We start from the raw sequence: 24,198 nt of genomic DNA, 5'->3' as shown, positions 1-24,198 counted from the left end.
GCCAAAAGCTGCCTCGCAAAGAGGTCACAGAAAACACGGAGGGAGAGAAGGAGGAACGGTGGCTGTGCTGCACATCAGCCTCTGTGCTCTGTGCTCTGCAGGTTTTTTATGAGTCTGAGCTCAGAGCACTGACTCAACCAGCACAGCCTCCCTCTGGTCCCCTGGGTGCTCCAGACTGGCCTGCAAACAGCAGGGAATGGCAGGAGTGCAGCTCTGGGCATCCCATTGGCTCCCTTTGGCTCAGGTACAGCTGGGCAGCTCCAGACCTTGGATTCGCCTCCTGCTTCACTCGGATACCTGGGACCATCCTGGGGTGGGACCCAAGCCCAGGAGGTGCCATGCATGGGGTATGGGCTCTATCAAACCCCAGTGCAGAACATGGGGAGCTCTGAGCAGCCTGGTATAGTGGAGGATGTCCCTGCTCATGGCAGGGGGTGGAATAAGAAGAGCTTAAGGTCCCTTCCAACCCCAACCATGCCAGGATTTTATTTTATCATTCTGTGAAGGCAGTGCTTCTATGCTCACCTGGCTTGAAAACACCCACATTTCTCCTAAAGATTTTTTTCACTATTCACCAGGAGATTAATTAGCTGCTTGGAGACCCCAGACATTAATTATTGATGATGAAGCCAGTGCCCGGTGATCCATGGTCTTTGACATGGCACAGCCACCTTCTTCCAGCCTTCAGGAACCCAAAAACTCCTTTGGGGTTCATTGTGTGAGGAGGCGGAGCAGTCCTGGAATGCTGACCTCAACATAAAGTGGCAGAATTTCCCAGGTCACAGGGGACCTCAGCAGGTCTCTGGTTCAACTTTGTGCTCCAAGCAAGGTCAGCTGCCAGATCTCATTGTCCAGTAGGGCTTGAAAACCTCAGAGGATGGAGACAGTGCAGCTTTCCTGGGCAAGCTGCTGATGACTGGCTGCCTTCATGGAAAAAAAGTGTCTTTATCACCAGCCTGAGCTTCTCTTAACTTACCTCATACCTGTTGTCTCTCTTCCTCTCACCACACACTGCTCTGAAGAGTCTGGCTGTCTTCTCCAACAGCTCCTCACAGGTACTGCACTGCTGCTTTAGGTCACTCTGAATCTTTCCCTTCTCAAGGGATAGGGGTAAGTCTCAAGGATTTGAGATCAAGGATAAATCTCCCACTGCTGTTCTCATCATCCTGGAAAGGGGAGGAACTACCTTCAGAAAGAAAAGAAGAAAAAAAAAAAAGCAAAGAAAGAAAATAAAAAATAAAAAGAAAAAAATAAGATTACAAAAAAGAAACAGAACTACCTCAAACTCTTGTGACCCTCTCTGCTCCAATCCCACTAAAAGTGACAGCAAATGTGGAGATCCCATCCCATCATACTCTGGGCTGCTCTAAGAATCAGGAACAATAAATCAACTTACTTCAGTCCAAGATGTTCCCATCTCTTTGCTGACAGCAGATAACACAGGGCTGTGAATATTCCCAGCCTGGAACACCTCTGAAGGAAAAGAAGCTGCTGTTTGCAAGGCAGGGAAGCAGAGGTACTTAACAGGTAAAACAAGGGAAAAGGAGGCTCCAGAGGTCTCAGGTAAATCCATTAATCCCACAGTGCCTTCATTTTCCATGCTGCTCCTGAGGAACCAGGGCCTGAATGCACAAAGTATCTGCACAGAGAAGCAATTGCTGCTGGATCAGCCTCTTCCCCTGGCTGAAGCTTCTGCCCTGTGCTGATTTCACAGACCCTCGGCATGAGCAAAACCCAAAAATCAATGTTCCCATGGTCAAGGTGAGCTCTCCAGGAGGTGAGCTACATCTTTTTCCAGGTTGACAGCAAGATGAAGAGAGGCTGGAGGCACAGGAGGTAGCTCCATCCATCAGGAGCAGATCTGGTATCACCACCATCAACCCTGCTCCATCCATCAGGAGCAGATTTGGTATCACCACCATCAATGCTGCTCCATCCATCAGGAGCAGATCTGGAATCACCACCATCAACCATCATCAACCATCTTCCCCCTGCCTCCAGCAGTGTCCCTGCAGTGTCTCCTCAAGCAGCACTGACCAAGGCCAGCCCTGGTCACAGAGACAGCAGTTCCAGATGTGGCAGCTGTGGACAGGTAGGCTGGAGACTGGAGGTGAGCAGGGATATAGAAGGTGTGATGGAAATGGGAGGTTAAGAGCAGTGTGGAGGGCAGGTGGAGTGGGGAGGAACAGGACATAGCCAGAGATGACCAGGCAAGAGTGACCATGAGCTTTGGGTCTGCTGGAGAGGAACAGCTCCCATGACAGAAGGCCACTGGGAGCTGGCATAAAGGTGAGAGCAATCCAGGAAGTCTTTGGAAGCCACCAGGAGACTTAAAGAGGGTCAGGAGATTGTAGGTCTCATCTCAAGCTACTCATTAGCCACAAGGACTCTGGCCTTTCAACTGGGCTAATTACTGATTGCTCAAAGGATAACACTTCCCACAGCTGCTAAACTTGCTGACACTGGGCCCTGGATGTCTTCTATTCTGGGAAGGGGGAGTGGAGTCTCCTAGTGTGAACTTGTGGAGCTGGGCAAAGCCACACTGGAGCAGAGATAAAGTCAAGGACAGCTGCAGCTGCTTGGCAATCGTTCAAAATGAGCCACGAGTCACTGACTTGGCTATTCTGGGACCAGCTGAAGAGCCAGAGCTGGGGAGAACGAATTCATGGCCTGCTCACACAGAAACGGACTGCAGCAAGCCTGGACCTGACCAGTGTTCAGGCAAATTTGTCAGGGGCCTGATGGGAGGCTGCAAAGCTCTGTTCCTGGTCACCAGCGAAGAGCTGTGGCTGCAAATCTGCCTTGGGACTGATCTACCACAGCTCACAGGGAGGTCTCCAGCAGGGGAGGACAACACAGCTTCCTGAAAGTCACAGAGAGAAATCGCTGCTTTGAGGACTTTTCAACTCTTCAGGTTGCCTGAAATTGGGTCAAAGCCTTTGCCCAGAGCTGCCATGCCTGAGAACAACTGCTGCTGAAGCTTCTAGAGAACCTAGCAGAGGTTTCCCAGGTCAGAATTTACTGGGGAATGGGGTGGATGAAGCCTGTGATATTCCCTAAATCTGCAACCAGTGACCAGAGTAATCCTCTCAAATCTTTGCCTAAGGCAAGGAACCTGAATTGGAACCTGAATTGTTTATGTGCTGCATTTCCCAGCTTTTGGGTGGGAGCACTGGGCTGGGAGGCTCGGATTGGCCCAGCAAGTTCTGTTCCCTGCCTCCAGAACTCCCAGCATTGCTGGGACTGACCTGACCCCTCCACACAGCCCAGTGCAGGTCACCTCCAGAGCTGCAAGACTCAGATAGACAATTAAGCTCGTTGGGAGCTCACCCAAAGGACACCAGGCCTTTTGAGGTCACTCACTGCATATGCTGGAAAGCAGATATGATCTCATTAGGCAAATATTTATGATCAATATTGTCCACACTCTGGCAATGAACAGCATCACTTGGAGCTAGAAGCTCTCCAGGGATGGATATGGGTTAACAGAAGAGCCTGGGCTGAGCGTGAACCTTTGCTCACCTGGCTTGAAAACACCTACATTTCCCCTAAACATTTTTTTCCACGATTCACCAGGAGATTAATTAGCTGCTTGGAAACCCCAGACATTAATTATTGATTATGCAAAAGATTTTGTTCATCACAGTTGCTGAGCTTGTCAGTGCTGAGGACATCAGGATGGAGGGGAAGTCTGGATAGGCCCTGGATTTGCCACCAGTTTCCCAAGGTGGGCCTCTCCACAAGGCAGAACAGCTCCAAAACAGGAACCAAGAGTGGCAGGAGAGCCCAGCTCAAACACAGCTGCCCTGCGGGGCTGGAAACTGAGGCACAGAATGGTGTGACCCGTTCAGGAGACAGAAAAAGCACCCCCTGCACCCTGGGGCATCTGAGCAGAGCTTAGGGCTGCTCCCGGGGCGTGCGGGAGCAGATATCCAGCATCGCCTCCCCTGGCAGGGACACGGCGGCTCCAGCGGCACAGCCCGGTGCCAGCAGCCCCTCCTCGCCCCGGCTCCCCGGGCAGCAGGAGCCGCAGCCGCGGCGAGCGCGGGTGGCAGTGATAAACCTCCTGCAACGCCCGGCAATTAATCTTGCGGAGCGGTGAGTCAGAGTCACCCGGAGCTTCCTCCCCTCACCCAGAACCAGCCAGCGCCGTCTCCAGAAGCTCTCGGCTCCAGGGACCTGCAGATGCCACCTGGCTGGGGAGAGGGATTTTTTTATTTTTGTGCTGTGCCATCACTGCGAGGTGCTGGATTCCCCTCCGGACTTCTCCGCTGCACTCAAGAGAAACAAGACCCACCGACACCCGCATGTGCCCGTCTGTCTCTGCAGAGGAGTGGGGTGCTTGACTCCGAGCTTCTCTGGCCGTCAGGAAGGCGAGAGGGAGATGCCATCCTCATGATAAAGCCCATATAAAAAAAGCCCATATAAAAAAGGTGTCAAAAGCCAGAGGGGAGGAGGAGGCAGGAAGGACTTAAATAAAGCTCCCGGGAAGGAACGGGTATATTTAACTCCCACCAAGCAAATGCCCCCGCACATTTTCCCCCTGTCCCCACCCCCCAAAATCTGCGGTGCTCCCCAAACTTTCCCAAGCTTTCCGGGGAAAAGCCTCTTCCCGCCTTGCCCTAGGCATGAATGCAGTTTGCAGTTTTAACAGCAGATGTCTCTCCTATTATGATTTATAAAAATGCTTAAAATAAATAATGCAAACATATTTACAGGAATGAATTCCTGCTCCTGAGCGCGTTTGTCACTCGGAGGCTCCCGAGCAGGAGCGCCTCGCCGCCTGAGTGCCTCCCGCACAGCCTCCCGCTGCCCCCCCGCCGCCCCCTCCCGCCGGCGCTGCGGCGGCTGCCAGGAGCCCAGGGCAGGGTGGCCAAATCCCAAATCCCCCCCCCAGCCCCTCCCCAAACCCCGGGTCTGGGCCCACACCAGCGTTTCAATACAAATGTTGTATAATCAACGTGTTAAATATTTAAAATGGTCGTGCAGGAGAGCTGCCCGGCGGTGCCTGATTTCACACATCCTGACAATTTCACGGACCTCTGGGCTTACGTTTCTTGGCAAATAATGAAAGGCGGTGGGAGCCCCCTTCCTCGAAGGGCACGTTGGGGAGGTTTGCCCTGGCCGCAACTCCTTCAAACGCGATGCGACTTGCGCAGCGCCTCTCCCACCTCCGCGCCCAGCCATGTCCAATGCTTTTAAGCGTGACCTTCGCGCGGGGCGGATGCAGCCGTCACGCCGCCGAGGTGACTCAAAGGCAGAGCGGGGGGCCGGGGAGGGGGGCACGGCCGGGGGCAGCTGCCGCCAGAGCCGGCGCTTCCAATGGAACAACTTTTTTTTTCCATGGCCGTTCCCGCAGCCGCGCTCTTTCCGGCGCGGTGCACACAAAGAGCCGCGTACCTGCGGTGATGCGAGTGGCCCAATTAGCGCTCCGCACCCAGCCTGGCCGTTTCCATAGCTTCACAGCACAGCGCTTCCCTCTCCCGAGGCCATCGGAGCAGGACCCGGCATCTTATCAGCGATCATCCTGCCAAGCAGCGCTCCTCCGGGCCCTACCTGCCGACGGCCAGTCTCGCTGGCAACGCAGGATAATATCTTTTCCCACCAGAGCCGGGCGATGATTTCTTCCCGCTGTAATTTTGTCTTGCTTCCGAAGCCTCTTGCATAACCGGTGCCGAGGAAGCAGAGCACAAAGCAGGGCAGCTACAGGAGCTCCCCCGAGCAGGGGATGGGGTGAGAGGCTGGCCCAACCTGGAGAACACCCCGAGAGGCTCTGGTGCTTCAGTCCTGCCGAAGGAAAGGTGGGAGGAGGCATCGAAAAGGACTAATGTGTCTCCCTGGCCAAACCCCACTGGCAAGCTGTGAGGCTCAGCCAGGAGGACAGGGAGGTGGAAGGCAGAATTTTCTCCCCAGTGAGCCAGATCCTGCCTGGGTGAGAGCTCCATGGGAGCCCAGAACCAGAGCCTCTCAAAAGAGGCACAGAATTTTGGCAGGAAAGCCTGCTCCAGGAGGAGGGGTGTGCTGGTGGCCTCCTGAAGGGGTGACTTGCTACAGCTCCTTGCCTTCTTGCAGATTCCCTCGGCAAGGAGCAGAAGCACAGGGCGTGTAGAGGCATGAGGTGTCTCTTCTGCAGCCTTTGTCATGGAGGAGAGACACATTCCAGGTAGCACTAGCAGGAAAATGGTGAACTGAATACCCTGACATCCTCCAAGCGAGGGTCTTGCGTCCTTCCCACCTCAGCCAGAGCCACAGCCAGCGCTGCACATTCCCATCCACCCCATCCTCCACTTCCCAGCTCCAGAGCTGGCTCTGTGGGCAAAGCCAGGAGAGAGAGCTGCCAGCTTGGTCAGAGGACCGTGGCCATGCCAGCCATCACACCCTGCACAGCCCATCAGGATGGTAGCAGCACACACCATAAAGGCTGCTCAGCACTCTGCATCCTCTGGGTGTTGATGTAGGAAGGGCAGATCCCCACATGGATCCATCCACGACTTCCCAAGCAGGTTGGAATTGTTAACACCAACAGCTCATCACCGAAATCTCTGATTTCAGAGGGGCTCTAATTAATTCTCTCTGGTGACCAGCAGTAGGACCTGGGGGAATGGCTGGAGCTGTGTTAGGAGACACTTAGGTTGGGTATTTGGAAAAGGTTCTTGTCCCAAAGGGTGCTCAGGCACTGAACAGGTTTCTCAAGGAAATGGTCACGGCCACAAGGCTGACAGAGTTCAAGATGTGCTTGGTCTTTGCTCTCAGACAAACGTTGGGATTGTTGGGATATCCTGAGCAGGGCCAGGAGTTGGACACAATGACTGTCATGGATTCCTTCCAGGTCAGGATATTCCACAATTCTATGATTTGGGAATTTGGGCTCCATCTGAAAGGGAGCATCTGTTATCTTGGGAAGAGCAGTGTTTATTTTGTGATTTCTCTGGTATTAGAGGAACTTTGTGACTTTTCACTTGCCATCTAGTAAAGTCATTTATATCAGTAGTGGATAAAACCAAGAGCCTCCTGCTGTTCAAAGCAACACTTTTTGTTTCAGAAAGAGCATCTAGAACAGTTCATTTTGGGTTGACCCAAAGTTATTTCTTTCCCTTGGGTTTTTGATTTAACAGCCCAAACAATACAACCCCACTCATGCTCCCAGCCCAAGGATACTTTTTGCCACACATCAAGTGCCTGCTTGAAATTTTCCATGCTTTGTGGCTGACTCAGACTACATTTTTCTCTCCAAAATTTAAGCAAAAACTCATTTCTGAGAAGAGAGCTTTGCCCACCAAGCAGGACCATGAAGCTTTCCCACAGCCTTGCCTGGAATCAAGAATAAGATGGCTGTGCTGGACCTTGCTCCATTTCCCAAGGAGCTGCACATGCATTTGGGGGAATTACCAGCCTCTGGGAATGGCTGTTTTCAGAGTAGCTTGCAGCCTGGAAACGCCACAGAATTTGCTCAGCCTTTGGAAAACTGGGATATTCCAGGGAGCAGAGGGCAGGCATGAGGATGGACATGGTGGAGCATCACTGTGCCTAGCAGCTGGTTCCCAGGGAAAGGGCACAGTCAGGGTCTGCAGGCATGAGATGTTCCCAGCCATGGTGGTGTGACTCAAGGACTCTGCAAGATGGAGGTGGAATGTTTGTGTTTTCTCTTCTTTCTCGTGGTTTTTTTTGTTTGGTTTTTTTTTGTTTTTTGGGTGGGTTTTTTTGGTGGTTGTTTGTTTGGTGTGGTTTGGGTTTTGGTTTTGTTTTTTTCCCTAATCTCTCTCTGCCAGGTTTGACAGCTGCACCTGCAGGACAGCTCAAACTCTGGTGTGAACTCACCTGCCTCACACCTCACCTGTGCTGGTACAGCCTCCTGGATCCCACCTGGGGGCAAACAGAGGTGATGATGCCACGGATGCTGCAGACAGAGCAGCTTCCTCCAGGAGCTCACACCAGCAGAAGGGTTTCATTTCCCAGCAGAGCTCCAGAGGCAGCTGGAGAAGGAGGCAGGGGACACCCAGTGAAAGCAAGCAGTGCCATTGGGGCCAAGGAAATCCACAGGACCCTGGAGAAGGAACAGGACAATGCTGACAGACTCAAGAGTGCTTGTGTCCCACCACGGCTGTGCTTTCTGAGCCATATTCCCAAACTGCCCCACCAGCCTTGGGTGGCACCTGCCCAGGAGCACCTGGGCACTGGGCACTGTGCCAGCCCTTCAGGAGGGCTGCAGAGGGAAAGGCCCAGGGCAGGTCCCCAGCTTCCTGCAGCTGCTGCTGGGCTGACAACCGTCTGTGCTGGGCAGCAAAGGCACGTCCACCCCTGCCTGTGCCCACAGCATTGCCTCACCCAGATGGGACAGGCTGTGACCTGATTGTGGGAGGAACAAAAAGGCTCCCAGGCAGCAAATGCAGCAGCCCAGGTTATGCTGGGTGTCAGCTCAGCTCTGCTTGGAGCAGACATGACTCAGGACAACCAGCACACTCCTCTGAGACAGCTGCAGCAGCAGAGACATGGCAAGTGAGGTCCATTTCCCTCTTTTCCCTGCTGTCCTGGAGCTCTGACACTGCCAAGAAAAGCAAAGATGCCCAAAACCTGTGACTAGAATATGAATGTGATGTTCAGGCTGTGTCAGTGGCTGTAACCCAGCTTGAACTCCCCAGCCATCCTGAGCTGCAGGCAGCAGGGATGAGGACAGCCCAGCTGAAAAACCCTCCCTGCAGCCCCAGCCCTCCTGTCCCAGCCTGCCTGCACCCCTTTGCTTGCCCACAGAGCTCTCCTGCCTGGCTGTGCCACAGCCTGCTGTCCTTGGCATCCCCAGGGCACAGCAGAGGTTGTGGCAGTGTCTGAGCAGACACTGAAGGAGAGGGAGTAACCCACATGTGGTCATGCCTGGGCAAGGTCCAGACCACTGGGTTTGGCCATGATGGAGAGCAGAGTAAGGGATGTGGACGTGAGAAATCTACCAGCTGTGAGCATAGGGGGCTGCACCACCAGACAGTGAGGGGGTGCCAGGCACTGACCTGCCTGAGGGCTGTGGTCAGTGGGGCCCCACCAGCCTCCAGCTCTTTGCCTCTGAAAAGGGCCAGAAACTCAGGAAAGGCCTCTGTGCACTAAATCCAGTGGAGCAGGACTTCCTGACCCTCCCTTTCCACGGGCAAAACTCCTCCACACTCAGCCAGCTCCAGCCCCACAGAGCCCAGCTGAAGAGCTGCCTCTGGGTTTCCACCCTCAGCACACCAGAGCAGAAGCTTGGGATGAGGCAGAAGGGCCACGTTGGACTGACAACATCCAGAGAGCAAGACTGAGCTCCCCAGGATGCAGCAGCCATGTGTGAGCCATGCCTTTCTTGTAGGGACTGTGCCTGTTCCAGTCATGGCTTGGGGTTATCTTGCCCCACTTAGGAGATGACTTGTCCATGGCTTGAAGGATACTCCAAGGTCCTGTGGGCAGCTAAGGCTTTGCCTGTTCCTGGGCTGGAGAAGGGCCTGAGCCGGGCTTTGCTCTCCAGCTGGGCAAGCCAGCAGCTGGGAGGACAAGAGGGAAGAGGAGAAAAAAAGGTTGTGGCAGATCTGCTTGAGCAGGGCTGTGGCAGCACTGGGATCTGTGTTAAGAACTGGCTTCCCCAAGTTTAGGAGGCTGAGAGATGCATGGAATAAATTACTTGTGACACTGACTCCCACACTTCCAGACTCACACGGGATTTAGCCACCAGACTCAGGGTAAGTCAGCGCTGGTTATTAAGGTCAGAGAAGTCGGGTGGCTAAATCCTATCTGGGGCTGAGGCACAGGGCTTGGCCAGCCTGGGGAGGCAGCTGTGCCCCCTGGCACCACTGCCCAACAGCCAGAGCAGCCCAGGAGTGCTCCCATCACAGCCTGGATGGAAAATAAAGGAATTACCCATTACTGCATCTAGCTCCTGCGTGGGGATATCGAGGAGAGGGAGAGGGAGAGGGAGAGGGAGAGGGAGAGGGAGAGGGAGAGGGAGAGGGAGAGGGAGAGGGAGAGGGAGAGGGAGAGGGAGAGGGAGAGGGAGAGGGAGAGGGAGAGGGAGAGGGAGAGGGAGAGGGAGAGGGAGAGGGAGAGGGAGAGGGAGAGGGAGAGGGAGAGGGAGAGGAGAGGAGAGGAGAGGAGAGGAGAGGAGAGGAGAGGAGAGGAGAGGAGAGGAGAGGAGAGGAGAGGAGAGGAGAGGAGAGGAGAGGAGAGGAGAGGAGAGGAGAGGAGAGGAGAGGAGAGGAGAGGAGAGGAGAGGAGAGGAGAGGAGAGGAGAGGAGAGGAGAGGAGAGGAGAGGAGAGGAGAGGAGAGGAGAGGAGAGGAGAGGAGAGGAGAGGAGAGGAGAGGAGAGGAGAGGAGAGGAGAGGAGAGGAGAGGAGAGGAGAGGAGAGGAGAGGAGAGGAGAGGAGAGGAGAGATCTTGCCCTGATCCAGGAACAGCCTGGTTTGTTTTGCTGCTGGTTTCTGAGTGGTTTCACTTATCTCTTTCCTCCTCCACTACCTGGGGTTTCAAATGCTCTGGGGAGATGTCTCCATTAACCACAGTTTTCTTTGGCAGTTATATTTCATTATAGTCTCTCTTCCCACTAATCTTTCCCAGCTTTTGTTGTTGTTATTTTTATTATGACGATTTTCACAAACCCTTTGTTTCCAGCTCCACTTAACCTGGCAGTGTCCCTTTAAATACCACAGCCTGGGCAGAAAAGGGGATCAGTCCTTTGACAGGAGCTAAAGTCCTGTTTGATCTGGATTAGATGCTGATTTTGCTTACCAGACTAAAGACCAAGGGGGACCACGCAGTGCCTGTGTTTGCACAAACCTGCCTGGTCGCATTCCTCTTCCTGCCCGTGTCCAGCCGCGGGGTGAGCGCGGGGCTGAGCACACAGCGTGAAACCCAAGCGGATAAGCGGTCACTTTGTCTGGAGAAGGAAGAAAATGGAGCTGTGGGGGCAGAGGTGGCAGCTCTGCACCCTGCTGGGGGGTGCCCCGGGGTGCAGAGTGAGAGCAGGGTGGGAGCAGGCCAGCACCATCACTGGGATGCCTGTGGGCATCCTGCAGCCCTTGGCACTGCTCACTCTGGAGGCCCAGCTCTGACTCGCTGCCCATCTTGCCACTTGGGGCTTAAATGTGGGTCCCTGATGGCCCATCTCATGGGGGACTGGTAGGATGTGGGAGCACCCAGGCCCCCACCATTCCCCCACCCAACAGATTGTGTTTTCTCCAAGGATTCCCATCTCCACTGTGTCCCTTTCCCACCCCTATTTCCTGCCTCTTCTCCTGCCCTTTTCTCTTGTTCTTCTGCCTAAAGGAAGAGTATTCTCTCTTTCTTTGTGCACTCCCTGTCCCCTCAAGTCTTGCCCTGCCCAGGCCCCTTCCCCCAGGTCGGCCCCAAGCTCCCAGGAGTGGCTCTGCCTCCTCAGCTGCCCTGCAGCCTCACCCTCTGCCATGCTTCTGCTTCTCCTGGAAGGCACCACAGCCAAACCCTGCCCCAGCAGAGGTGACAGGGCCACCAGCCAACTCAGGCACTCCATGGGCTGGAGCTGAGGGGCAGGGAGCCCCCCTCACACACACACACTTGCAGCAAAGCCAATTTATACCTCCCCCTGAGGCTGTCTCAATGCAGAAATGTCAGGACTCATGGCAAGGCAGTGAACCGTGCTGTGGTGGGAGCCCTCCCAGGCCAGCAGAGAGGCAGGAGCTGGGGTTCAGTGAGACCCCAGGGCCTGCACCCCGTCCTTCAGTGAGACCCCAGGGCCTGCACCCTGTCCCTCGGTGCCAGCCCAGGGCCTGCACCCCATCCCTCAGTGCCAGCCCAGGGCCTGCATCCGTCCCTCAGTGTGAGCCCAAGGCCTGCACCCCATCCTTCAGTGTGAGCCCAGGGCCTGCACCCCATCCCTCAGTGCCAGCCCAGGGCCTGCACCCCGTCCCTCAGTGTGAGCCCAGGGCCTGCATCCGTCCCTCAGGGTGAGCCTAGAGCCTGCGCCCCGTCCCTCAGTGAGAGCCCAAGGCCTGCACCCCATCCCTCAGTGCCAGCCCAGGGCCTGCACCCTGTCCCTCAGTATGAGCCCAGGGCCTGCACCCTGTCCCTCATTGCCAGCCCAGGGCCTGCACCCCATCCCTCAGTGAGAGCCCAGGGCCTGCACCCCATCCCTCAGTGCCAGCCCAGGGCCTGCACCCTATCCCTCACTGCAGGCAGTGGGGAGCACACAAGTGGGATCTGCCCCAGGCTGGTTTCACCCCACCTGCTTCAGGTGAAAAGCACCAAAATAGATCTGGAGCGAAGAGAAGGGTGCCTCCTGCTCAGGGAGTTAGAGCCTTGCTGGGGCAGCATCTCCCAGCTGGCTGGTGCTCAGGTCACCTGGCAGTAGGTGTGCCCACGATGGCAAGGTGGAAGGATGTCAGTGGTAGTGATGCCACCAGCACAGGTCACCCAGAGGGGACAGGGCACAGCTGGGAGGTGCTGAGCTGTGCCAAACACTCCTGCTCACTGCTGGGGTCCAGCTCTGCCAGAGACAGGTGCAGGACCTGCAAGATCTTCATGGGCATCAGTGTCCTGCCTGGTGCAATCCCAGAGCTGGAAAATGAGCTCTGCTGGAGGTGGGCAGGTCATGGCTGTACCACTGCTGGAGGCATCGCTGCCGAGAGCAGGTGGAGCCTCAGAAAGCACAGGGCAGCATGTGAGCTGAAATGCAGGAATTAATGACTGTAAGGTCAAGCAGGATGCACTGATGGAGGCCCTTGGCTCCCAGGACTGGGCTTAGCTGACTCTGCTGCAGTCCCAGCCTGCCAGGATGGAAGGCACGTGGGTTCTGGCATCACCCCCTGCCCACTGCCAAGCCACCCAAGGCAAGAGAGTGACATCTCAGTGGAAGGGCAGGTGAGGAGATGGAGAAACCCAGCATTGCCCAGGGCTGTGCCAGGGGAGGAGGTTGCTGTGATCTGGCAAGTGCAGGGATGAGAGCGGAAGGTTGTCCTGCTGTTTCCCTGTCCACAGGGAATCCTTGTGACTGGAGGTGGCCTTGTGAAACACCCTGGTCACCTCTCCTCCTCAACCAGAAGTAGGAGAACAGGCAAAGCCAGAAAGCAGGTAGGACCAGATGGAGCATTGTAATGATTTGGGAGGTCTCATCCATGCTTGCCCTGCTCCTGCACCCATCCTGGGTTTAGTAGAACCTGCCCTAATCACTTGTTGGCTCATGGGTTTGCCAAGAAGACATAGACCAGCAGCTTCTCCATCCCTGGCAGGCCTGCCCCAGGCTTTGTTGGGCTCAGGGAGAGGGCCTGCAGGAGAAGCCAGCTGCAGGAGAATCCAGCTGCAGGAGAAACCAGCCCAGGGGGCTCAGAGGCAAGGCAGGAGAGGGCAAGGCATCCTTCCTTCCCCACAGGCATCTCATCCTCCAGCCCTGGATCAGAGGCGCAGAGGGGGCTGCAGGACTGGCTGAGGGGACAAGGACAGGGCAGCTTGCTCCTGTGTCCCCAGTGCCCATGGTACCATCTGGACACCTCTACCAGCACTACATCCACTCCCAGCATTTTGGTGTGGGGAGACTGATGCTTCACCAGAACTGTCAGCACCAAGGGCTGACCAAAAGTGAGGCCGGCTGCAGGCTGCAAACCCCCAGCTCGGGCTGGTGGCATCTGTCACCTCTGCTAAACCCCTGCTCAGCCGCTGGCGTCTGCCCATCGTCACCCAAAGGCTGAAGGCTTGCGCAGCGCCAGCCGCTGCCTCCCTGCCCGATAACACCACGTCTTGCACTGAGTAGCCTCCTCCTGCTGTCACAGGCCGACCTATTTCTCACAAATCCCGACTGCTCTGCCCTTAAAACATCTTGACGCAGTGTTGAAGCCGGCCTTGGCACTGCAGCCAGTCCCGCTTAAGTAGGAGTAGCCGTGGCTTGGCGTGGGCTTTGCAGTGAGCGGGGCTGCCTGGGAGAGCAGCAGGGATGGGGAGCACCAACGTGCTCCTCGGAAATAATGAGGCATTGATCGTGGTTAAAAAGAGGAATACCATTGTTAAAATGAGACCAGACTCCCGGTACTAAAAGTGATTTCAGCATTTATTATAATAAAAGAAAGGCCTAAAGCATGGGGGCCCGGGGGCTGTGCAGGAGTGTTCCCTCGAGGATGGAGCAGCGCTGGGGCTGGGGCTGCTCAGCAGTGATGGCCCCGATGGTCCAGGTGGAGTGGCACAGATTCACTGGGTCAGAGGCCCCTCTTTATCCTGTTTTTTGTCCCTTTGGATTGGTTTCTGTTGATGGATGGGCCAATCTAGTGCCTAAAACCTTTCATGAAGGTTTTAGGCACTAGATTGGCCCATCATAGTTCTGTCCAGGCTGGCTCATTTTGCTTGGGGGTGGTGCACTTTACTGACGTGTAATTTCTTATAACTACACTTTTAACCCCTTTTACCATAACCAAACTAACAATGCTTAACAATTATCAACTATTTTACAACAGTTTCTAACCTATTGTTGACACCATGGCTCAACCAGGCTAGAAGGTCCTTGCTGTCCGCAGCCCAGGGCTGCTGAGTGTTGAGGTTCTCTGCTGGGGCTGAAGGAGCTGGCAATGGAAGAGGTGTCCTCCCTCACACAAGCACAGCCAGCACCCCCCAAGCAGTCACCTACTCTGTGGGGTGCGGGAGGAGGACTTGAGACCTCAAACCAAGACATGGAGGCAGCACCATAGAGCTGCAGGCAGGATGCCAGGCCTGGTGGGGTGCTCTGGTCCCCAGGGCAGGAGGACCTCAGGCAGTTTCTGTGCAGAAACCACCCTGTGATGGCTGCAGTGACATCCCCAACCTCCTGCAGAGCCGCAGCAGGGCGGACAGCCAGGGCCCTTGGCCAGCTGGAGCTGCAGCTTTGCCTTGCTGGGGACACATCTCATCCCAGGGTGGGCTGGCAGGATGTAGGAATGGGTGTCAGCTTCCACCTACAGAGTCCTTTCCAAGGGTGCTGCTGGGTAAACATCCCCCCGCCCCAGCTCAGGCGTGGGGAGATCTCAGTGTGTGGGGATCGGCCAGGAATCCTGGAATTCCCAGAGGTGAAGTGATGTGGATGTCAAGCCTTTATCATGGATAAAGGATCTCCCATGGCTCCTCTCCCCTGAGAAAAGCCCTTTTCAGTCTTGCTCTGCTGCAGAGACAACACAGCATCCCACAGACCTTGTGGGACCCTCCTCCCATGTCCCACACCCAGCATGCAATGTTTGTGAGGAAGAAGCCAACACAGAGCTCACTCCCTGTGAGGAATGTGCAAAAAACGAGGCATCCTTAGCCTGAATTCAAAAACTCCACAACCTTTCGGAAGAACCTCAGCCAAGGCTGGAAATGGACCTGGAAAGCTGCCATGATGTGTGTGACACCGGGAAGGTCACCTGGCCAGCTGCTGGGGAGCAGAACTTGGGAGGTTTATTTCAATTAATGGTCCCAACTGAGCTGTCCCAGCAGCCCCAGGCTCCAGCCTGAGCCAAGCCAGATGTGTGACAGTGAGCATCCCCCAAGCTGCCCATGCCTGGGGACCCCTAGGACACCAGCACTGGTCCCATTCAGCTGCTGTGGGGCTGCCAAAACTCCAACCAAGCTGGTGTCAGCTCAGCCCAGCACAGGCTGGGAAGCACCCAGTAATGGCCCAGCCATGTTGGACATGCTGGATGGCTCTAACACCTGGCAGCAGGGCTGGCTTGTCCCCACAGCCCCCTGAGCTGTGATATGCCCCTACCAAGGAAAGCTGAGCAGATCCCACCATCCCAACCTCCCACTGGAGAGGTGGGTGTAAACTGGCTCCCCTCCCAGCAACCAGGATTGGGTGCTCATGGAGGTTCCCACCCCACCACCGAGGTCCTGCTGCCTCCCCCGCCCAGCCCTGTCCCCCCGGTATCCCATGCCCCTGGTGTCCCCACAGTGGCAGCGGCTGCCAGCCGGGAGGTCACGCCTGGCCGGCGGCGAGCCCGCCATCCGGCTCAGCTGAAGCACATTTTGTCCGGCGCTTCCTGCATCCTGCCCCATCCCCACGCCGGGGGGGCAGGTCAGCCCGGGGTCAGCTGCTAATTGCAGCCCGGGGGACAGCGGGACAAGGCGGCCACCAGCGACAGGCATGGGGGACATGGAATGGGGACACCCTGCAGCTGAGCCCAGCACCCCACAAAGTGCTGGGGTGCCCCTGTGACAGGACATGTCTCTGGCACCACTGTGAGGGTTGCATCTCCTGCTGCAGCTCACCCCAGAATCCATCCTCTCCAAGCCAGGCCACTCCACATGGAAAACATCACTGCTGGATCAGCCCCGCACCAGGGTCTGACCTCACCTGGCATCACTTGCTGGCACCTTCCCACGCCACCAAGGCCAAGCAGGGTTGGGGACACGGCTGTGCCCTCTGTGACAGCACACCCTAGGGCCACAGGCAGGTTTGGTTGCCCTTCTGCTAACTCTGTTTAATGAGGATGTTAATTAGGAGAGACTCGAGGCCAGCCCTTGTGGTAGTGCCCAGGGTTGTCCCTCAGCACCGTGCCGAGCTCGTTATCATCATCCCGGGTGCCCTGTGTCACCTGGCTGCCAGCAGGTACCCTGGGGACAGCAGCCTGGGTGCCACATCCCCAGCAGCAGCCGTGGGGACAGCCCAGCACAGGGCTGTGCCTGACAGAGGGTGAGCAGGGAGGAGAGGATGGGTTCACCCTCGGGGGATGCTTGAGGTCCTGCTTGTTAGGCAAGGCTCCAGGCCAGCACAGGGCCATCCTCCCACAGGCTCACCTGGGAGGCAGGGATGGACCCCAGCCCGGGGGTGAGCTGCAAGTGGGCTGGAGGGCACTCAGCACCCCACATCCCACCTCCCCACCTCCCCATCCCACTCACAGGCAGGGTTTGACTCCCACAACTGATTCTTTTCTCCCTAAGCTGTTTACCTGCATGGGGAAGCCCCTGCTCCCTTTGTCCCCTGCTAATGTCTCTGTCCTCCCTGGCAGCTCCATATCCCTGCTATCACTCTCCTCCCTTGCCAGTGCCCATCTCCCCTGCTAGGGCCCATGGTCCCTGCCAGTGCCCTGCCAGCCTGGCACAGTGGGGTTTGCTGTGCCATGATGGCATTTCCCCAAGCACTGCTCCATGTCAACAACAGTCCCAAGCACAGCCCTGTAGTGGGTGACACAGCCAGAGCAGGGTGACATTCCCAGCAGTCCCCAGCCCCAGCTGTGGGTGGGATGAAGCAGCACCCCCCTTGCAGCTCCCCAGGCAATCAGGGCTGGAGAGGGGGCTCTGTGTGCTGCTCCCCGGGACACTCTCCCAGCACAGGGTAGGGGCCGGCTCCCTCCAGGTTCCAGGACTGTGCCTTCACACAGCCCCAACCCTTAGCCACAGCCATAAAGAAAGCAGCCAGACTCCTTTTTCCCAACACACCCCCACCACATTCCTGCTAAGTGCTTTCGGCTGTGCACGGCTTGGGAACCAGCTCCCAGCAGCCCCTTGCCAGTGCCACCCTAGTCGGAGCAGAGCCATGCACCAGAGCCCTGCTGGGGCACAACCAGGATCTGTCTGTCTGTCCCTGCAGGCCCTGAGCTGCGTCACTCACCACACTGGCCCAGCTCCATCACTGTCACCATGTGCTGCAGTCGTTCCCACACTCAGCCCAGGGTTCAGCACTGCTGTGACCAGGGTGCCTGGGCTTCTAACCACCCTGAGCTGCAGGAGCAGTGGGGGAAATGCTGCTGGAGAGGGCATTTAGGGCAGCTTTCCCCAAGGACTTACTTCTCCATGCCAGCAGGTCGCTGCCGGGCAGGGACAGAGCCCATGCATCGCCGTCACCCCCCTCCTGCGGGTGCACATCTGGCCAGCAGATGCTGGCCCAAACGCTGGCTGGAGCTGGGGACAAAGGCTCTCGCTCCCTCCTCCCGGCAAGGCAGAGCCAGCACTGCCGGCTCCAGTCGGATCTTCCTCTTGCCAGGCTGGGAGGGCCCTGGAGAACCTCCAGGGGAATGGTAGGAGGTTCCCAGCCCACCTGCCTGGCATGATTCCCAACACAGCACCCAAGCACTGGCAGCACTTGTCCATGACTAGCCCATCTAACATCCCCTCCACTCCAGACAGCTCCTGCTGATCCAGTACCAACATGAGGCCAGGCTGGAAAGCCATGCCAGAGCCCACTCACGTTTGGGAACTCATTTCAGACTTGTCCTAACAACATGAGCCTCACACCGGTTCTTCGTGGCTCTTTAATATTATTTCACCAAAACAAATGGCACTGCTGGGTAAAACTCCAGGCAGGTCAAGGAAATATCCCCGGGAGGAGCCAAGGCTTGCTTAGCCCAGGCACTGCCAGGATTAACCGAGCGGATTTAGCAGCCAGGGCGACTCCAGCTCAGCTCATCACACCGTCCCATCACGCTCTGGCATCGTCACTGGTGAGGTCCTCACAGCCAGCAGGACCACAGCACGTGGGCCACCACCCCTGCTGGGGGGGACCTGGAGGGCTGGACAGAGGGGTGGGAGAGAAATAACCAAGCTGGAAGTCATGACACAAAACATGCATTCATTTTATTCACAAAAACAGCCTGGATCGCTAAAACATTACAAACAGCATTTCAATTTAATGATGGAGAGAGAGCTGGAGAGACTGGGGGGTGAACAGAAGAGAAATATCACTTTGCGTAACTGCTTCAGCACAGGTCCTGCAATATTTGTTTTATTTTGATTTTAACTTCTGAAAGTTTACAAAAAATTACTTCTAGGAGTAAACCGTTGCAATTAAGAGGATTTTCTGTACGCAGTGTTTCTTGTTCTATATTAATAAACTAACAACGACTTTTTTTTTTTGCCTTTTTTTTACTCTTTTTTTTCCTTTTTTTGAATTCTGCCAGTTGTGTAGCAATTGTTTTCTTCCACCTTTTATACCGACCCTCTTGTGGGTTAAACTTCCAGAGGTGAATGGCGAGGAGAAGGGATACTACATCGTTTTAAACATATTCTCATTTATAAACATGAAGTTGAGGCATTCTAGAAACTATCCACTCTATTGTATGATGGGAAAGAATCAAATAAAAAGTATAAATGAGGGTGCAATTAAACAACTGTGCTAAATTACAGTAGTGCTTATTAGTAACTAGATTTTAAAAGGTTACTGTAAATTTACATTCCCTACACAAGTACTGCATCTTTCACACATAAACAACATCAACACCAAAACACAGAAAGAAACTGATTGTCCATACTCTGTCTATTAAGTCTTGGTACTTTACAGATCCATTGTTTTTTTCTTTTAATTATTTTTTTGTTTTTTATTTGAAAAGCAGTTAAATGTCTGACTAGGACTTGAAGATGTTAAAACGAACGCAAAAAAAAAAAAAAAGGAAAAAAAAAGAAGAAAAATTATAAAAACAGGAATGAGATTTGCGAGAAAATATTTTTGGTTCTAAAGAGACACAGGTGCATCCATTCATTTCAGCCAAAAATCCCTTGCCTGAGACAACACAAGCAAGCAGTGACATTGCACTTGGATGACAGAGCTTTGGGATTCCCGTTCCTACTGGAACCATCTGAACGCGGCTCCTGTAGGAAGCATCACCTTCTGGAAAGGAAGAGAGACAGGGAGGGGGACAGAAGAAGAAGGGACAAGGCATTAGGTCGGGTCCAGCACAGGTCCCTGCACAGCACCAGGGCTGAGCAGCCACCCCTCACCCCAACCCCGGCACCCCAGTCCCTAGCCTTGGGACGGATCCAGCCCAGGCTCAGCACCCTTGGATGCTGCTCTACATCCCAAGATTTCCAACCCACGATGCCAGCAGGAGGGAGACTGGGGTCCCCCTGCTGCCAGACCCCTCCCTGGCTGTGCACCAGCACAGTAGCTTGGCCATTGTTCCCCCATGCCCATGTCCCCATGTCCCCATGCTGCAGCTGGCACAATGGCACAGCCCCTGGCTTCCCCTCTGGCCAGCAGTGAGCACAGTGGCCAGGCCGTGGGCAGTCAGCATGGCCTTTCACAGCCCTGCACAGTCCCCTCACTGTCAGCCCCCACAGTCCCTGCCATGGACAGACCAACAGACACCCAGAGGACAGGAGCCCAGGCACCAGATGGGTTTAGGAGCGCATTTGGATGGAAACTGAGGTAGGGAGTAGGAGCTGAATGGGCCTGGGGACCACCAGAGCAGGAGCTGCTGAGGACATAGGATATGCTCAGCCTCAAGGAACATCCTTGACCCCCAGAGAGCAGCCCCAGGCACCACTAGGTACCTCAGCCCCTCACAGGGAAGAGAGACGAGTCCCACCAGGCTCAACCCCACACAGGGTCAACAAAGGGCCCAACAACAGACAAGATCTCTTAGAAGCCACCTCCAGGAAAGATGGTGTGGGGCCATGCCCCAGTAGCACTGTGGTCCTCTGGAAGGAGAACCAGGGACATTTTCCATCTGGATGAGATGGAAAGCCTGTGCAATGTTCATGAGAATGTGGGTGGAGTATGCAAGGACCACAATGTCTCTCAATGCCAACAGCCCCAAACAAGGCTGAGCTGTGCCAGCCAGACATACAATCACCACAGGATCACCACACAATCACCTGAGAGGACCCTTCAGGTCCCACATCTCCAAACAAGCAAAGGACACCGATGGGGAAGCAGCCACAAGCTGCAGTGACAGGCGTGGGCCAGCAGACTGGCTGCCATGGGGCAAGCAGGGGCACAATACTAAGCCCGTGTGCAGAGCTGATGTGCTACATGGGACACCTCATGTAGCATCCTAAGAGTCAAACCAGGCCCATTTTGGTCCTTAATTCCATGCAGGAGTCAGCCAGATATCACTGGGTCCTTCTCTTGGATCAAGACACCAACCAAGCCTCAATGAAACACCTGAGCAGCATCACCCCATCCGTGCAGGAGGGTGTCCCCTTCCACAGGCACAACCCAAACACGGGGCTTGGGCAAGGGCAGGGGCACAGGGGCCAGAATGGGCAGGAGCTGGTGCCCACCAGGCTGATGACAGATCCTACCTGCTCCTGTTCCCAGCTCATGTTGTGAAGCAAATTGAGCTGGGGCTGTCACAGGCATCACCCCTTCCCCAAGGTGCCTACAACACATAATCAGACACCTGGGAAGGCACAAGTGCCTGTGCCCAGTGATGCACAGGGCTGTGGCACTCCACCCTGACCACGCTGGATCCCACCCTATGCACTGAATGCAGAACAGGCAGGGCAGAGCAGGGTGGACTCTCCAGCAAGGGCCACCTACCCAGATCCATCATCCCAGAGGAGAGGAAAGAGAGGAGAGAAGGGGGGCTCCTCATGGGTCTGGAAGGAGATGTCTGATAAATACCTCTGCTCCTTTATTATTAAATGAAGACAGACAACCAGCTCTAATGTGGATGTCCAGGAGAGATCCCCCTCATCCCCACAATCACAGACTCACAGAATGGTTTAGAGGAGACCTTAAAGATCATCTCATTCCACCCCCTGCCATGGGCAGGGACACCTTCCACCAGACCAGCTTGCTCCAGGCCCCATCCAGCCTGGCCTTAGACACTTCCAGGGATGGGGCAGCCTGTGCAAGGGCCTCAAACCCTCATCATAAACATTTCTACCTTATCTCCAACCTAAATCTATCCCCTTTCAGTTTAACACGCTCACCTCTTTTTCTCCATGGCCAGAGTCTCTCTGTGAGGCTAACATGAGGGTGACAGTGACCCTCACTGGCTCTATCAGGAGCACCAGAGCTCTTCAGCAGCGCTTCTCTGGGTGGAGAACAGCTCTGATGAGTCAAATCCCAACTATTTGTGGCCTTCATGTGACCTACAGCTCTGCAGACAAGGCCAGGGTGACCTGTGAAGGGCTGGCCAGCAGCCCCCACAGTATCAGCCAGGGTTGCTGGGGCTGGCAGAGCCCAGAGGAGCCTGGTCAGGGCAGGGACATGCTGCTGCCTGCTCCCAGCACCCGGCCTGGCTGGTCTTAGAGCCCCAGGCAGCCCCAGCACAGTGGGACACCAGCAGTGACCGGTTCTTCAGGCTCTGTAGATGTGCAGATAAAGCTTAACAGCCACTGAGGGATTTAGCCCTTTTTTTTACGCCACCACGCCACCATAAAGGTTTAATTCTATTCTTTTTTACTGCTTAATTTTAGATCAATGTTTAATTGTACCTGCAGCCCCTGTCTGGGCTCTCCGAGGACATTCCTCTGGATGCACAGGGGTGGCAGGACAGAGTCACTGTCCTTCCTCTGGGGGGCAATGGCACTGCTCCCCCCAGACAGGGACAATGCTTCACAAAGCCTTGTGAATGATTCAGCCCCATATGAAGGGCCACTGAATGGCCCCTTCTGTCCCAGTGTCCAGTACAGCAGTGTGGTGGCACCCCACCAGCACCAGCAGTCCATGGAACTCTGCATCCTGGCCCTCTCCAGACAGATCTCCAGCACAGCAGAGGTGCTGGTGGTTGCCCTACAGCTGGCCCAATGTATGAGCAAGGCTGGTTGACAGGTTAGATTTAAAACCCAGCTTTGACCCAGGTGACCTGGCACATCAGCCGGGGCCATGGTGTCCGTCCCTGCCACAATCTTACCAAGGTCAACTCACAGTGCAAGTGGATGTTCTGAGGGAGGGGATGGTCTGTCATGAAAAGGGGATGGTGACGCCCTGGAGTGACCCACACCTGCCCAGGCATCCATCCCACCTGCACAGTGGCATCACTCTAGAGCCTCAACACACCTGGTCATGCCCAGGGGGTATGGGGCTCATCTCTGGTAGGGCCCAGCTCTACCAGATGCAGAACCCTATTTCAGCGGCGTCAGTTTCCCAGCCAGTCATGAGATGGAGAACCCATCACAGGGGTGACTGTTCCATGGGTTCCTGGTGCCATTTATCACCCCCAGACCCAGTGCTGGGAGAAGGGAGCGACTCCTCCGGCTGCTGCGAGCTCCGAGTCTATTGACCTGCTTTAGGACTCTTTGGAAGAAATGAACTTTTTTTTCCCTTTCTCCCTTTTTCCAGATCACTGACTCAGCAAATTAGAACAAGAATATAATTTAGCAATACAGCGGTTTTTGAAAGACACAGTCCCCCTCTCCTCATCCCCACCGCCCAAATAGATTTTTTTTTCCCCTTCAGTATTCATTCAGAGCTGATGCTAATTGAAAAACGTAGAACGTGGCTAAGGGAGCGGTGGGCTTTGGTTGCATCGGGACCACCAGAGGATGGGCAAAGCCCTTGTGCCAGGATGCACGATCCAGCTGATGTCCAGGTGACTTTTTAGCCTGTCTCTCTATGGGGATCTGCTCACCTGAAGGAGGAAGAACACCAGCATGGCTGAGAGTGGGGTCAGCTCACAGAAAAATCAAACCTGGCTTCAGCACAACACCTGGGTGTGCAGGAAGAGGGAGGCTCTGCCAGAGCAGGGTGTGCATGGGGCACCCCTGCCCTGCTGGCACCCAGCCCCCAGCCACGCCATGCCACCAGAAGCTGCCCACGGCCCCTAATAAGTTTCAGGCCCACACAACCCATGTCACCAGACTTTCTCTGTAGTCCCCACATGAATGTCACACCTTCCCAGTGGATTTGGCAAGGTGGCACCTCAACCCAATGGCTCTCCTCCAAAGCCAAGGACATCCACAAGCAGGCCATGGTGGGCAGTGACAGCATGAGCAGCTGGCCCACACCAGGGCACCTGGGCATCCCCAGCAGGAGCAGGGATGTGCCTGGCTCTGCTGGGTGCTGAAACAGGAGCACTGCCAGTGGGGACTGCAGCACTGCTGCCACAGGAAATCCAGCTGCTGCCTTATGGACTCATCCTGGCCCAGGGAGACCCGGCACAGCCACTCCACTGGGGATGGTGCCCAGTGCACACTGCAGCAGTTTGCTCCCAAAACCAGGGATTATTGTGCTCCTGCTCAGAGCAGAGTGAGCTGAGGGGTTGGGCTTCGGCTGAACTGTGGCCACAGGTTTCATCATCACCAACTACCCCAAAGTCTGCCCCAAAAAGTCATCCCCCTCGTCGGGGGTTAGATGTTGCTCCCCAGCTCAGGGAGCTGCCACCCGCTGAGGACAGGGGATGCTGTCACCAAAACCCCAGCAGAGTCCTGCTGCTGCCTGTGCTTGCAAAGGGGAGAGCAAAGTCCAGCGTGCCCAGGGAGAGACCCCAGCCCTCCTCCCCACATCAATCAACCCCAGTACATAGCAGGGGGTGGGGACTGGGGGCACTGGGCAGAGCACACAACTCAGGGTGAGAGCTGTTAATGGAAAAGGGAAAATAAAAAGAAGTAAGAAG

At 55.5% G+C, this 24,198-nt stretch overlaps 1 protein-coding gene and 2 long non-coding RNA genes across 4 annotated transcripts in view; all 3 read right to left on the bottom strand.

Annotated features, from left to right (window-relative positions):
- Positions 1 to 460: 460 nt before the first annotated feature.
- On the bottom strand, positions 461 to 4,411 carry LOC132334227 (uncharacterized). The gene is made up of 2 exons (XR_009488355.1): positions 1,397 to 4,411; positions 461 to 1,186 (listed from the first exon to the last, which is right to left on the bottom strand). It is a non-coding gene; the product is annotated as an uncharacterized LOC132334227 (long non-coding RNA).
- Positions 4,412 to 14,009: 9,598 nt separating this feature from the next.
- LOC132334226 (uncharacterized) lies at positions 14,010 to 17,888 on the bottom strand. The gene is made up of 2 exons (XR_009488354.1): positions 17,708 to 17,888; positions 14,010 to 14,218 (listed from the first exon to the last, which is right to left on the bottom strand). It is a non-coding gene; the product is annotated as an uncharacterized LOC132334226 (long non-coding RNA).
- A 582-nt stretch (positions 17,889 to 18,470) lies between these two features.
- The window catches only part of CXXC5 (CXXC finger protein 5), a 36,023-nt gene continuing 30,295 nt past the window's right edge, over positions 18,471 to 24,198 (bottom strand). Inside the window, exon 3 of one of the 2 annotated variants that reach the window (XM_059860263.1) lies at positions 18,471 to 19,523. In XM_059860263.1, the coding sequence (XP_059716246.1) occupies positions 19,479 to 19,523 (45 nt within the window). In that variant the 3' untranslated portion in view covers positions 18,471 to 19,478. The remainder of the gene's footprint in view (positions 19,524 to 24,198) is intronic. The other variant, XM_059860264.1, reaches the window with a different exon arrangement.

Source organism: Haemorhous mexicanus, chromosome 15, assembly GCF_027477595.1.
Source record: "Haemorhous mexicanus isolate bHaeMex1 chromosome 15, bHaeMex1.pri, whole genome shotgun sequence".
Taxonomy (NCBI): domain Eukaryota; kingdom Metazoa; phylum Chordata; class Aves; order Passeriformes; family Fringillidae; genus Haemorhous; species Haemorhous mexicanus.
This window is presented reverse-complemented; position numbering and strand designations above follow the sequence as displayed.